Source organism: Onychostruthus taczanowskii, unplaced genomic scaffold (assembly GCF_017590055.1).
Source record: "Onychostruthus taczanowskii isolate IOZ18803 unplaced genomic scaffold, ASM1759005v1 scaffold117, whole genome shotgun sequence".
Classification (NCBI taxonomy): domain Eukaryota; kingdom Metazoa; phylum Chordata; class Aves; order Passeriformes; family Passeridae; genus Onychostruthus; species Onychostruthus taczanowskii.
In genome coordinates this window covers 1-15,402 of record NW_024498318.1, presented here as the reverse complement: position 1 = coordinate 15,402, position 15,402 = coordinate 1, and the positions used below count along the sequence as shown (strand labels likewise).

Genomic DNA, 15,402 nt, shown 5'->3' with positions numbered 1-15,402 from the left:
CGGTGGAATACTGTGCCGATGGAACTCCATGCTAATGGAACTCCATGCCAACGGAATTCCGTGCCGACCCAGCGCCTCATTCCCATTTTTCCCACCACAGCACCCACCCTTGGATCCAGTGCCGGATGACACCGAGACCCGGCTGGCCGAGCTGGAGCAAGGTGAGCCCTGTCCCTTCCTGGTGTCCCATCCCAATGTCCCATTCCCATTGTCCCATCCCAGTGTCCCCAATGTCGCCGGCACCTCCCTGGCCCCGCGCAGGCTCTGGGGTAAATCCCCCTGGCCGGGCTCTGGGCACAGTGGGCCATGAGCAGGACACGCTGGTGGCACCTGACCCCCGGTGTCACCGCCGGTGTCACCGGCAGCGTCGCAGGCGCTGCTGGCCGAGCTGGCGGCGCTGGACACCGAGGTGGAGCTGGAGCAGCAGTGCTGGCAGCGAGCCCAGGCCTTCAGTGCCCAGGTGGGGATGGGGACAGGTCCCCAAAGCTGTCCCTTCGTGGGGACAAAGGTGCTGAGGCACCCTCGGGGCACGCCCGGCTCGGGAAGTGCAGGGGGAACGCCAATCCTGGGATTCTGGGATTCTGGTGGAGCAGGAGAACACACGGCTGGAGAGGCTCAGCCTGGCCAGGAGCCCCAAAGGGACCCCTGAGGTGACCCCAGAGGAGGTGACACCCGTGATGACACCTGAGGTGACCCCAGAGGAGGTGACACACACGGAGGTGCCCCCGGAGGAGCCACCCACCCCTACCCAGCTCCCAGGTGAGCCTGGGGTGTTCCACCCCATCCCATCCCTCCCAATCCAATCCCAATCCCATCCCATGGATCCCATCCCATCCCACCCGATCCAACCCAATCCCAATCCCATCCCACCCTGGGACAGGATCCCACCCCATCCCTGCCCCGCTGTCCCCTCCCAGTGTCCCCAAATCCCAGGTTGTCCCCACACCAAGCTTTGGGGACGTTCCCAAGCCCCATTTTGGGTCAAATCAAGCGAAAGCAACACCAAAATCCAACCGCAGTCGCCGACACCGCTCGCGCTTCCCCTTTCCCATCCTCTTTTCCCAAGGTGCCACTTCCTGCTCTCTGGACCTTGTGGGAACATCCCAAATTCCCTGATCCCACCGCTGGGATGATCCTTGGGGGTGTCCCAGGGGTGCCACCCCTCTGTCACAGCCCATTCCCGCTGGATCTCGTTGCGGAGGCAGATTCCAGTCGGGATATGGGGGACACAGCTGGGATGGGGTGACCAGGGGGGCCCAGCTCCAGGAGGGCTGAGCTGCCCTTTCCCATCCCTTTTTTCCCCCTTTCCCATCCCTTTTTTTCCCCTTTCCCATCCCTTTTTTCCTCCTTTCCCACCTTTTTTCCCCCTTTCCCATCCCTTTTTTCCCCCTTTCCCATCCCTTTTTTCCCCCTTTCCCATCCCTTTTTTCCCCCTTTCCCACCATTTTCCCCCCCATTTCCCAACCTTCTCCCCAATTTCCCACTCCTCAATTCCCCCTTTCCCAACCTTTCTACCCCATTTCCCACTTTTTATCTCCCTTTCCCACTCCTCATCCCCCCCATTTCCCACTCCCCTTTTCCCTCTTTTTTTCCCCTTTCACCCCTCTCATTTCCTCCCTTTCCCACCCTTTTTTCTCTTTCCCCCACTCCCACCCCAATTTCCCACCCCTCAATTCCCCCTTTCCCAATCTTTTTCCCCCCATTTCCCACTTTTTCTACCCCTTTTTCACTCCTCATTCCCCCCATTTCCCACTCCTCATTTCCTCCTTTTCCACCTTTTTCTCTTTTCTCCTGTTTTCCCCTTTCCCTCCTTTCCCCTTTTCTCCTTTCCTCCCTCTCCCCCTTTTCTCCCTTTTCCCCCTTTCCCACCCCTCAATTTCCCAATTTCCCACCCCTCATTCCCACTTTTCTCCCAGCTCCACAGGAAGATCTCTCCCAGCTCCTGGAACATCACCGGGACCTCCAGGCACAGCTGCAGCACCTGCACACCCAGGTACCCCAAAATTGGCCTGAACCCCCCTTTCCCATTTTGGGATTTTGGGGATTAAGCCCAAAAATGTCCCAGGGCTCCGGGTGGGATTTTTTTCCCAATTTCCCACCCCTCATTCCCACTTTTCTCCCAGCTCCACAGGAAGATCTCTCCCAGCTCCTGGAACATCACCGGGACCTCCAGGCACAGCTGCAGCACCTGCACACCCAGGTACCCCAAAATTGGCCTGAACCCCCCTTTCCCATTTTGGGATTTTGGGGATTAAGCCCCCCCGATGTCCCAGGGCTCCGGGTGGGATTTGTCATTGATTTCTCGCTAATTTTTGCGGATTTTTTGCTGATTTTCTCCCAGACTTTTTACTGATTTTTCACTGATTTTTCACGAAATTGCTCTTGAAATTTTTATGGATTTCTCCTAGATTTTCTCCCGGATTTTTCACTGATTTTTTTCCTGGTTTTCCCCCAGATTTGTCCTGGATTTTTCACTGAGTTTTCCTGGATTTTTCACGATTTGTCATAGATTTTTCTCCCACATTTCTCCTGGATTTCTCCTTGATCATTCACAGATTTTTCACATCCTGGATTTTTCACTGAGTTTTCCTGGATTTTTCACGATTTGTCATAGATTTTTCTCCCAGATTTCTCCTGGATTTCTCCCTGATCATTCACAGATTTTTCACGAAGTTTTCACAGATTTTTTGACGATTTGTCCCAGATTTTCTCTGGGATATTTCACGGATTTTTTGCGAATTTTTCATGGATTTTTCACTTATTTTCTCCCGGCTATTTCCCGGATTTCTCACGTATTTTCCCGTGTTTTCCCGGCACAGCTGGAGCTGGAGAGGGAGGAGCAGCAGCGCCTGCGGGCAGCCCTGGCCGCCAGCCAGAGGGCACTGAGGTCCTTCCAGAGAGGTCAGCAGCGTCCCCGTGTCCCCTCCCAGTGCCACCAGTGCCACCAGTGCCACCCCAAACCAACAGCTGGCAGCTGCCCCGGCTGTCCCCACCCACTCCAGGTGGCAGTGCCCACGTGCCCGTGGTGGCATCACCCTCATTTCCCCCTTTTCCCACTCTTTTTTCCCCTTTTCCCCCCCATTCTCCCATCAATTTTCTCCCTTTCCCGACCCTTTTTTCTCCCTATTTTTCCACATTTGTCCTCCTCATTTTCTACCCCATTTCCCACCCATTTTCTCCCTTTCCCCACCCTTTTTCCCACTTTCCCACCTCTTTTTTCCCCCCTTTCCCACACCTTTTCCACCCTTTTCTTCCACTTCCCCCCCTTTTCCTCTCCCTTTTCCCACCCTAATTTCCCCCTTTTCTCACCCTTTCCCACCCCCTATTTCGCCCCTTCCCCACCTTTTCCTCCCCCCTTTTCCCACCTCTTTGCCACCCTTTTCCTCCAATTTCCCAAACCTTTTCCCCCTTTTTCCTCCCACTTCCCAAACCTTTTCCATCCTTTTCTTCCACTTCCCCCATTTTTCACCCTTTTTCCCACCCCTTTCCCACCCTTTTCCCCTCATTTCCCAAATTTTTTCCCCTACTTCCTACCCCTCTCCCCTCCCTTTCCCCGGTGCCACCCCGCTGTCCCCGCAGTGTCCCAGATTGTCACCCAGGATTACTGCCAGGCCCTGGAGCAGCTGGAGCTGGAGCAGGACCTGCGCTGCCACGCCGAGGCCTTCGCCCACCAGGTGCCACCAAGGCCTCGGGGACACCGCTGGGGGTGGCACGGAGGTGACAGCACCCCTGGCACCCATCCCGAGGGAATGGGGTGATCCCAAAGGAATGGGGTGATCCCAGGGGTCTCCCGCCGCGGTTTTTCGGGATGTAGCCGGGCGGGATTCACCACCAGCCCCTCTGGAAGGTGGCACCGAGGTGACACCGAGGTGACGCCATGGTGACACCCGCGCTCCCAGATGCTGGTCCAGCAGAAGGAGGCGAAGCGCCAGAGCTCCATCCTGCTGAGGAGCGCCGCGCCCAATTCCCAAATCCTGGAAGCGCTCCAGGAATTGGAAAAACTCAGCTGGGAGCTGGAGGAGACGCGGCAGGAACAGCGCCAGCGGGTGAGGGACCGTCCCCAAGCCTGGGGACACCACGGGGAGGGGACAGCGGGCTCCAGATCCCACACCTCCATTCCCATTTTTCCATGGAGCGCTGCTTTTTCCATGGATTTCTCATCATGGATTTCTCTCCATGGATTTCTTTCCATGGATCTCTCTCCATGGATTCCTTTCCATGGATTTCCACCATGGATTTCCCATCATGGATTTCTCTCCATGGATTTCTTTCCATGAATTTCACTCCATGGATTTCTCTCCATGGATTTCCACCATGGATTTCCCACTATGGATTTTCCTCCATGGAATTTCTTCCATGGATTTCTTTCCATGGATCTCTCTCCATGGATTCCTTTCCATGGATTTCCACCATGGATTTCCCATCCTGGATTTCTCTCCATGGATTTCTTTCCATGAATTTCACTCCATGGATTTCTCTCCATGGATTTCCACCATGGATTTCCCACTATGGATTTTCCTCCATGGAATTTCTTCCATGGATTTCTTTCCATGGATCTCTCTCCATAGATTCCTTTCCATGGATTTCCACCATGGATTTCCCATCCTGGATTTCTCTCCATGGATTTCTTTCCATGAATTTCGCACCATGGATTTCCACCATGGATTTCCCACCAGGGATTTCCCACCATGGATTTCCTCCATGGAATTTCCACCATGGAATTTCTTCCATGGATTTCCCACCATGGATTTCCCTCCATGGATTTCCCACTATGGAATTTCTTCCATGGATTTCCCACCATGGATTTCCCTCCATGGATTTCCCACCATGGATTTCCCACCATGGATTTCTCTCCATGAATTTCCCTCCATGGATTTCCCACCATCAATTTCCCACCATCGATTTCCACCATGGATTTCCCACCATGGATTTCCCACCATGGATTTCCACCATGGATTTCCACCATGGATTTCCCACCATGGATTTCCACCATGGATTTCTCTCTGTGGATTTCCCACCATGGATTTCTCTCCATGGATTTCCACCATGGATTTCCCGAGGTGTTGACGGAACCTCATCCCACAGCGAGGGGGGAATTTGCCCTAAAACCCGCCGGGAGTTTTTCCCCAAATTCCCAATTTTAGGGTCGGGGAGCGTTGCCGTCCTTGGGGTTTTCCCAGATCCCGGAATTCCCCCATCCCACAGGAGCAGGAGCTGGAGCAGCAGCGGGAGGAGCTGCAGCGGGCGCGGGAAGCGCTGGAGGAGGAGCGGGAGGAGAAGCGGGAGCTGAGGGAGAGGCTGGAAGGGCTGGAGAAGGAAGGTGGGAATTTCCACATGGAATTCCAGAGGGTTCCAGGGCATTCCAGAGGGATTCCAGAAAATTCCAAAGGATTCCAGGGGGGATTCCAGAGGATTCCAGGGGGATTAAAAAAAATTCCAGGGGGATTTCAGAGGATTCCATGAAAAATCCAGAGGGATTCCAGGGGGATTCCAGACAGATTCCAAAGAATTCCAAAGGGATTTCAGAGGATTTCAGAGAGATTCCAGATGATTCCAGGGGGATTTTACAGGATTCCAGGGGAATTACAGAAAATTCCAGAGGGATTCCAGAAGTTTCCAGATTATCCCAGAGGGGATTCCAGGAGAATTCCAGAAGATTCTGGGGGGATTCCAGATGGATCCAAATCATTCCAAAGGGTTCTAGACGATCCCAGAGGAATTCTGGGGAGATCCCAAAGGGATTCCAGAAGATTCCAGGGGGGATTCCAGAGGATTGCAGGGGAATTCCAGGGGGATTCCAAAGAATTCCAGATGATTCCAGGGGACTCCAGAATATTCCAGAGGAGTTCCAGACAGATTCCAGAGGGATTTTAGAGGGTTCGTGGGGGATTCCGGAAAGTTCCGGAGGGATCCCCAATCCCAATCCCGCCTCATTCCAGTGGGATCGCTCCGGGAGCAGCTGGCACAGCCACCTCAGAGCCACCCCGAGGTGCCACCGCCGCCACCGCTGCCACCGCCCGCTGCCACCGCCGTCCCCGCCGAGTAGGTGACGCATCCCGGCAGCTTTTCCGGCCAACATTCCGGAATATTCCTGGAAAAGCGCTGCCCACACCCTGACTGTCCCCGAGGGGAGGGGACAGGGTGACAGACTTGTCACCTTCTGTCCCCTCTGGTGTCTCCTCCTGTCCCCGCCGCAGCCCCCTGGCCACCCTCCGGCAGAGGAAGGCGCGGAAAAGCCGGGAGCAAAGTGAGTCCTGAGGGGTGGGGACATCGGGAGTGTCCCCAAAGTGTCACCAGGCTGGGGACATCGGGAGTGTCCCCAAAGTGTCACCAGGCTGGGGACATCGGGAGTGTCCCTAAAGTGTCACCAGAACAGGGGTTGCTCCAGGGGTCCCCGAGCTCCATTGGGGGTGATTTGGGGACAGGGTGGCGCTGCCCGGGGAGGTGACAGCTCCACCCTCAGCATGACGTGCGCGGTGTCCCCAGCACGGGGAGGTGACACGCGGTGCCACCCTGGCAGGTGACTCAGGGACAGAGGACATCCATGCCCGGGCCGTGCAGGAGATGCTGGAGCGCATCCGGACCGGGATCGTCCTGCGGCCGGCCAGGGCCAGGCCATCCCCGTGCCAGGTGACAATGGGGACAACGGGCTGGCAGGCCTGGCATTCCCGGGGTCAGGAATTCCTGGGATTGAGCCATTCAGGGGTCAGGAATTCCCGGGATTGAGCTATTCCCGGGGTCAGGAATTCCCAGGGTCAGGAATTCCCGGGATTGAGCCATTCCCATGGTCAAGAATTCCCAGGATTGAGCCATTCAGGGGTCAGGAATTCCCAGGGTCAGGAATTCCCGGAATTGAGCCATTCCCAGGGTCAGGAATTCCCGGGATTGAGCTATTCCCGGGGTCAGGAATTCCCAGGGTCAGGAATTCCCGGGATTGAGCCGTTCCTGGGGTCAGGAATTCCCAGGATTGAGCCATTCAGGGGTCAGGAATTCCCGGGATTGAGACATTCAGGGGTCAGGAATTCCCAGGGTCAGGAATTCCTGGGATTGAGCCATTCCCAGGGTCAGGAATTCCCGGGATTGAGCCATTCAGGGGTCAGGAATTCCCAGGATTGAGCCATTCAGGGGTCAGGAATTCCCTTGGTCAGGAATTCCCAGGGTCAGGAATTCCCGGGATTGAGCCATTCCCGGGGTCAGGAATTCCCAGGGTCAGGAATTCCCGGGATTGAGCCATTCCGGGGGTCAGGAATTCCCGGGGTCAGGAATTCCCGGGATTGAGCCATTCCCAGGGTCAGGAATTCCTGGGATTGAGCCATTCAGGGGTCAGGAATTCCCAGGATTGAGCCATTCCAGGGGTCAGGAATTCCCGGGATTGAGCCATTCCCGATTTCCCGGCAGGACTCCATGACCAGCAAGAGGAGGAGCGCAGCGCTGGAGCTGCAGGGGATCCTGGTGGGCAGCGCTGTCCCCTTGGTGTCCCTTTGATGTCCCCATGGTGTCTTCCTGATGTCCCCTCGGTGTCCCCACGCTGTCCCCACGCTGTCCCCTCGGTGTCCCCTCGGTGTCCCGGTGTTGCCATGGCGTTGCCATGCTCTCCTGCAGTGTCCCCATTCTGTCCCTCGGTGTCCCCCTGGTGTCCCTTCAGATGTCCCCTTTGCACACCCATGGTGTCCCCTCGCTGTCCCCTCGCTGTCCCCATGGTGACCCCGGCTGTCCCAGGGTGCCCTGCGGAGGCCGAGCCGGAGGCGCAGCCGGAAGAGCCGGGATCAGCAGCTGGGATCCATCCTGGAGCTGGGACCCATCCTGGAGCGGCGGCGCCGGGCCCTGGACGTGTCCATGGGGGATTCCGTGGGCACCAATTCCATGGGGAATTCCATGGGAAACCAGTCCATGGGGAATTCCATGGGCACCAATTCCATGGGGAATTCCATGGGCAACAATTCCATGGGGAATTCCATGGGAAACCAGTCCATGCGGAATTCCATGGGCACCAATTCCATGGGGAATTCCATGGGAAACCAGTGCATGGGGAATTCCATGGGCAACAATTCCATGGGAAACCAGTCCATGAGAAATTCCATGGGCACCAGTTCCATGGGCACCAATTCCATGGGGAATTCCATGGGCACCAGTTCCATGGGCACCAATTCCATGAGGAATTCCATGGGCACCAATTCCATGAGGACTTCCTCCATGGGGAATTCCATGGGCACCAATTCCATGGGGAATTCCATGGGCACCAATTCCATGGGGAATTCCATGGGCACCAGTTCCATGGGCACCAATTCCATGGGGAATTCCATGGGCACCAGTTCCATGAGCACCAATTCCATGAGGAATTCCATGGGCGCCAGTTCCATGGGCACCAATTCCATGAGCACCAATTCCATGAGGAATTCCATGGGCGCCAGTTCCATGGGCACCGATTCCATGAGCACCAATTCCATGCGGAATTCCACGGGAGCACAGGAGCCTGGCGGAGCTGGGAAGGAGCCGGACGCGGGTAGGGAGCTGGGAATGTCCCCAGGGAGGGCATGGAGGTGACACCGGCAGCTGTCCCCTCCTGTCCCTGCTGCCACTCCTCTCACGGCTTTTCCCAGGAAACCGCCACAAGGAGCAGGACACGGACAAGGACAAGGACATGGACACGGCCAGCGTCCCCTTCCGGCCCCGGGGCCTTGGTGGCCTCCCCAGGACACGTCCCCGCCCCCGCTGGGCCTGGGACAGCGCGGACAACGCCTAGGAGCCGCTTCCCGGGAATTCCCGCCCTCCTTTCCCGGGATTTTCCACCTTCAGTTCCCGGGGTCTTCCAGCCTTGTCCCCCAAGATTTTCCACCCTCCTTTCCCGGGATTTTCCACCCCTTTTCCCCAAGATTTTCCACCCTTTTTTTCCCAGGATTTCCTGCTTTCCTTTCCAGGATTTTCCCACCCTCCATTCCCAAGATTTTCCTGCCTCTTTTCCAGGACTTCCCACCCTCACTTCCCAGAATTTCCCACCCTTATTTCCCAGGATTTCCCACCCTTTTTCCCAGGATTTCACGACCTCCATTCTCAGGATATTCCCATGATTTTCCACCCTCGATTCCCACCATTTCCCACCCCCCTTTCCCAAGATTTTCCACCCCTTTTCCCCAAGATTTTCCACCTTTTTTTCCCAGGATTTCCCGCTTTCCTTTCCAGGGTTTTCCCACCCTCACCTCGATTCCCACCATTTCCCACCCCCCCTTTCCCAAGATTTTCCACCCTTTTTTCCCAGGATTTCCTGCTTTCCTTTCCAGGATTTTCCCACCCTCCATTCCCAAGATTTTCCTGCCTCCTTTCCCAGGAATTTTCATCCCTTTTTTCTCCCAACTTTCCCACCCTCCTTTCCCAGGATTTTCCACCCTTTTTTCCCAGGATTTCCTGCTTTCCTTTCCAGGATTTTCCCCCCCTCCATTCCCAAGATTTTCCTGCCTCCTTTCCCAGGAATTTTCATCCCTTTTTTTCCCCAACTTTCCCACCCTCCTTTCCCAGGATTTTCCACCCTTTTTTCCCAAGATTTTCCCAGGCTTTCCCATCCTAATTTCCAAGGATTTCCCACCCTTTTTTTCCCAAGACTTTCCTGCCTCCTTTCCAGGACTTCCCACCCTCAATTCCGAGGATTTTCCTCCCTCATTTCCCAGGATTTCCCACCCTCCATTCCCAAGATTTTTCCAGGATTTTCCACTTTCGATTCCCAGAATTTCCTGTTCTCCTTTCCCAGATTTTCCTGCCTCATTTCCCAAAATTTCCCACCCTCCTTTCCTGAAATTTTCCATCCATTTCCTGGGATTTTACTGCCCCATTTTCCAGAATTTCCCTCCCTCCTTTGCAGGGATTTTCCCAGAATTTCCCACCTCCTGGGAATCCCTGGAAAAATGGAATCCCCTGGAATTCCACACTGCTTTGCCTTGGGAATGATCCAAACCCCGCCCACCCCATGGCCATCCCACCCTCCAAATTCCCCCAAAATTCAGGAATTCCTTCCCCAAAATCCCACAGGACTTCTGGCAGCTCCTCCTTTCCTACAACATCCAAATAAAATCTTTTATTTCCCTTGGATAATCACCTGGAATTATTCCCGACATTCCAAAGCTCCTTTCCCAGGAATCCCAAATCCTCCATTCCCTGGGAATTCCCTCAGATTTGTTTTTATCCCGTTTTTTTCCCCTTCCTCCTCCAGCTGGATTTCAAAGATTTAAGGCTGGGAGGGATTTTTCCCAAATTTCCCTGAATTCCTGCTCCTTTTCCCTATGGATTTTCCAGGAGGAAAACTGGGAATGAGAGGCCCAAAAAACAAAAAAAAAGGGAAATTCCTGCTGGAAAAGGAGAAGGAAATTTTTCCAGACTTTTCCAAATCCTGGAACTTTCCTGGACTTCTCCAAATCCTGAAGTTTTTTCCAGATTTTTCCCAAAACCTGGAAATTTCCTGGAGCTTTTTCCCAGATTTCTTCAAATCCTGGAATTTCTTCCCAGATTTTCCCCAAATCCTGGAGATTTTTCCCAGACTTCTCCAAATCCTGGAACTTTCCTGAAGTTTTTTTTTCCGGATTTTCCCAAAACCTGGAAATTTCCTGGAGCTTTTTCCCAGATTTCTTCAAATCCTGGAGTTTCTTCCCAGATTTCTCCAAATCCTGGAACTTTCCTGGAGTTTCTTCCTGGATTTCTTCAAATCCTGGAGTATTTTTCTCTGATTTTTCCCAAATCCTGGAGCTTTTCCCCTGATTTTTCCAAATCCAGCTTTTTTTGGGCTCTCCCAGATGCTTGCAGGGAAATTCCAGAGCTTGGGAATTTCCTTTTCCTGCCCTTTCCACAGTAAAATCCATGATCCCACAGGATGGGGCTTTTTTTGGGCTCTCCCAGACGCTTGCAGGGAAATTCCAGAGCCTGGGAATTTCCTTTTCCTGCCCTTTCCAGATTCAGTAAAATCCATGATCTCACAGGATGGGATCTGAATCCATGGATTTCCCCCAAAATCCTGGAATTCCTGTGGCAAAATTCCACCCAAATTCCACAACCTGGCCTTGGACACTTCCAGGGACCCGGAAAAATCCCAATCCCAATAAAAATCCACAAAACCCCGAGGAAAATCCAGGATTTCTCCATTTTATTCATAAATTTCCTGCATTCCCGGTGTTTCTGGGAATGTTTTTCCCAAATTTCGTCCCAAATTTCCATTTCCTGGTTAAATATTTATGGAATTCCACGATTTCCCTAAAATCTGATTCAGCTCCTGGAAATCCAGGCTGGAAAAATACGGAAAAACAGCTGGAAAAATTCCCAGGAAAATCGGGATTCAAAGGAATCAGGAATTCCTGATTTTCCTCATTCCCATCCTGGAATTTTCCAGCAAATCCAGAGGGGAAAAAACCCAAAAATCAACAAAAAAATCCCAATCCAAGAGGTCTCAGAGTAGAATTCCAGCTTTTCCAAAGGAATTTTTTTGGGGAATTCCTCAAAAAATCTTCTGGATCGGGAATTCCCAAGCGTGGCTGGGGTGGGAATGGAAAAATCCAGAAAAAAAAAAGGGAATTTTCTGAAGGGAAAGATGAAATTTGCAGCTCCCTTGGAGGATTTTCACCCTTTGGAAGAGGAAGGAAAAATCTGGGAATTCTCAACATTCCCCCTCGTCTGCAGGATCAGAAAAATCCGGAATTCTGGGAATTCCTTGGAAAACTGAGATTCCCACGGAAAATCCATTCCCTTCCCAAGGCTTTGCTGGAGGGGAAAACGGGAATTTTCAGGATTTAAACCGCCCAAATCCTGATTTTTTTAAGGAATCAGGAATTCCTGATTTTCCTCATTCCCATCCTGGAATTTTCCAGCAAATCCAGAGGGGAAAAAACCCAAAAATCAACAAAAAAATCCCAATCCAAGAGGTCTCAGAGTAGAATTCCAGCTTTTCCAAAGGAATTTTTTTGGGGAATTCCTCAAAAAATCTTCTGGATCGGGAATTCCCAAGCGTGGCTGGGGTGGGAATGGAAAAATCCAGAAAAAAAATGGGAATTTTCTAAAGGGAAAGAAGAAATTTGCAGCTCCCTCGGAGGATTTTCACCCTTTGGAAGAGGAAGGAAAAATCTGGGAATTCTCAACATTCCCCCTCGTCTGCAGGAGCAGAAAAATCCGAAATTCTGGGAATTCCTTGGAAAACTGAGATTCCCACGGAAAATCCATTCCCTTCCCAAGGCTTTGCTGGAGGGGAAAACGGGAATTTTCAGGATTTAAACCGCCCAAATCCTGATTTTTTTTTTTTTTGGGATCATTCCTTCTGGAAAAACAGGATGAAGGGACAGCGTGGAATCCTTCGGATTTATCCCGATTTTTCCCATATTTTTTTTTAATTCACGGTTCTGTGGAACCCTCAGGAAAACCCAGGAGCAGCTCCAAAAAAAAAAAAACCCGCAGAGAAAACCGGGAGATTCCCAAAATTCCCAAGATTTTCCATGAAACCATTCCCAAGGAATCACCCAAGGAAAAACCCCAAGCGTGGTCGGCACCTCCAGGAGTGTCCAAGTCTCTGAATTCCCAAAGAATTCCCGGAAAGAGGCAAAATTTGGGATATTCCGGTTGGGGATCTTCTGGATATTCCCAAATATTCCCAAATTTCAGTAAATTTTCTGCCTGCTGGGCAGGATGGCTTCCTTGATGAAGGAGAAAATCAGGAGAATCCCGGAGCGTTTCCCTCTTTTCCCCTTGGTGAAATAATTGGAGACGACGTCGTCTGCGGAAAACGGGGAACGGGATCAGAATTCCAGAGGGGAACGGGAGGTTTGGGGATTTTGGGACTGGGATGGAATTCCCAAAGGAGTTGGGGCTGGTCCTGGATCCCACTGGGAATGTGGGATTGGATTTTTGGGGTGATCAGGGATCCCAAATTTACGGGGTATTCAGGAAGTTACGATTCCATGGAATTCTCGGAGCTTTTGGAGAGCCCAGAGATCCCAAATTTCTGGGGTTCGCCAAAGGCTCAGGAATCCCAAATTTTTGGGATTCTTTGAGTCTTTGGGACTCCCAATTTCTGGGACATTCTGACCCTCGGTGACCCCTAAAAATCCCAGAATTTTGGGATATTCTGAGCCCACAGGAAGCCTCAGGAATCCCACATTTCTGGGATTCTCCAAGATTTCAGGGACCTCCAGGGATCCCAAATTTCTGGGGTTCACCAAAGGCTCAGGAATCCCAAAATTTCTGGGGTTCTTTTGAGCCTTTGGGATCCCAAATTTCTGGGATATTCTGTGCCCTTGGGGACCCAAAAAACCCAAATTTTTGGGACATTCTGAGCCCTTAGAAAGCCCCAGGGAATCCCAAATTTCAGGCACACCCAGGAATCCCCAGTTCCGTGGAATTCTCGGAACTCTGGGGGCACCCAGAGATCTCAGATTTCTGGGGTTCTTTGAGCCTTTGGGATACCCAAATTTTGGGACATTCTGACCCTTTGTGACCCCCAAAAATCCCAAATTTCTGGGACATTCCGAATCCTCGGCAAGCTTTAGGAATCTCAGATTTCTGGGATTCTCCAAGGGCTCAAGAACCACCAAAAAATCCCAAATTTCCATGACATTCTGACAAAATCCCCAAATTTTCAGGACATTCTGAGCGGGATCAGAACTGGACGAGCTCAGAATCCTTTCCCACCCATTCCTGACCCCATTCCCATCCCAATCCCATTCCCAATCCCAATCCCATTCCCAACCCCGTTCCCACAGCCAGGCTGCACCATGGAGGACAGGACGTTCAATCCTTGGGATTCTCCAACAGCTCAGGGATTCCCCCAAGGATCCCAAATTTCTGGGACATTCTGTACCCTTGGGAAGCCCCAAGGATCCCAAATTTCTGGGACGTTCTGTACCCTTGGGAAGCCCCAAGAATCCCAAATTTCTGGGATTCTCTGAAGGCTCAAAGACCCCAAATTTCTGGGATTCTCCAAGGGCTCAAGGACCACCAAAAATCCCAAATTTCCGGGATGTTCTGAGCAGGATCAAAACCAGACGAACTCAAAATCCTTTCCCACCCATTCCCAATCCCAACCCCATTCCCAATCCCAATCCCAACCCATTCCCAACCCCATCCCAACCCATTCCCAATCCCATCCCAACCCCATTCCCAACGCCGTTCCCACCTCCGGGCTGCACCGTGGAGGGCAGGACGTTCTCCCCGGCCGACAGCGACACGAAGAAGGCGAAGGGAATCAACCACAGGCAGAAGGTGAAATAAGCCAGGACCTGCAGAATTCCCAAAATTCCAACCGGAATTCCCAAAATTCCAACCCAAAAACCCCAAAGTTCCAACGCCAAAAGCCCAAAATTCCAAGAATTCCTAAGGAAAATTTCTATCTCATCCCTTTTTCTGCGGGATAAAAAAGTTTCCTCGAGGCGTTCCCAAATTTTTTGCTGTTCTTGGTTTCCTCTTGAAAAAAGGTAGAATTCCCAAAATTCCAACTAGAATTCACAAAATTCCAACCCAACACCCCCAAAATTCCAAGAATTCCTAAGGAAAAGAGTCCATTTCACCCCTTTTTTTTGTGGGGGAAAAGTTTCCTCGAGGCGTTCCCAAATTTTTTGCTCTTCCTCGAAAGAAGCCAGAAATCCCAAAATTCCAACCAGAATTCCCAAAATTCCGGCTCGGAAATATCAAAATTCCAACTCAGAAATCCCAAAATTCCAACCCAAAAAGCCCCAAAATGCCAAGAATTCCAATGGAAAATTCCAAACCAGAACCTGCAGAATTCCCAAATTTCCAACTGGAAATGCCAAAATTCCAACTCAAAACCCCAAAATTCCAAGAATTCCTATGGAAAATTTTCATCTCACTCCTTTTTTGTGGGATAAAAAAGTTCCCTCAAGGTGTTCCCAAATTTCTTGCTCTTCCTGGTTTTGTATTCCCGGATTTCGATTAAGGATTAATTTAATTAAGATTTTAATTAATTAAATTAAATCCTCTTGGAAAAATTAATGAAATTTATTTTAAAAAACCCACAAAAATTCAGGGAAAAATTGGATTTTTGTCGTTTTTTATGGAATTTTGGCCTCTTGGGATTTTTTTCCTAAAATTTTTAGCATTTTGGTAATTAATTGGGATTGACATTCCACATTCCTGGAATTTCCTGGGAAAACCCCAAACCTGCAGCTCCCAGGGAATTTCAGAACCTCAAGAAACCCCAGAAAAATTGGAAAAAAAATTTAAAAATCAGTTTTATTTTGAAGAAATTCAGAGCTACCAACCCAGAAATTTGGAAAATTCCAGATTTTCCAAAGGGGAAAATGGGGAAAATCCGGAATTTTTGGGATCTCACCTCGGAGAAGAGGTAAAATTCCTCAGCAAAATATTGGAATGCCAGGTAGTGATTGACCACGACCAGAACTGCAGGGAAAAAACAGGGAAAAA

The 15,402-nt window shown here is 51.4% G+C and overlaps 2 protein-coding genes and 1 long non-coding RNA gene across 3 annotated transcripts; 2 read left to right on the top strand and 1 right to left on the bottom strand.

The window, feature by feature from the left end:
- The first annotated feature begins 2,832 nt into the window (after positions 1-2,832).
- LOC121348289 lies at positions 2,833-3,959 on the top strand. Its single transcript, XR_005954358.1, has 3 exons — positions 2,833-2,901; positions 3,580-3,674; positions 3,900-3,959. It is a non-coding gene; the product is annotated as an uncharacterized LOC121348289 (long non-coding RNA).
- Positions 3,960-5,046: 1,087 nt separating this feature from the next.
- On the top strand, positions 5,047-8,320 carry LOC121348275 (shootin-1-like). Its single transcript, XM_041427607.1, has 8 exons — positions 5,047-5,060; positions 5,181-5,320; positions 5,940-6,042; positions 6,198-6,247; positions 6,521-6,630; positions 7,399-7,452; positions 7,720-7,852; positions 8,313-8,320. Exons 1-8 carry the CDS (start codon positions 5,047-5,049, stop codon positions 8,318-8,320), a joined length of 612 nt encoding a protein of 203 aa, XP_041283541.1.
- Positions 8,321-11,800: 3,480 nt separating this feature from the next.
- On the bottom strand, positions 11,801-15,397 carry TEX261 (testis expressed 261; the record flags this gene model as incomplete). Its single annotated transcript, XM_041427592.1, has 3 exons — positions 11,801-12,739; positions 14,138-14,240; positions 15,311-15,397. Coding segments are annotated over 3 exons (306 nt in total), but the record flags the coding sequence as incomplete, so codon positions are not given.
- Between the last annotated feature and the right edge of the window lie 5 nt (positions 15,398-15,402).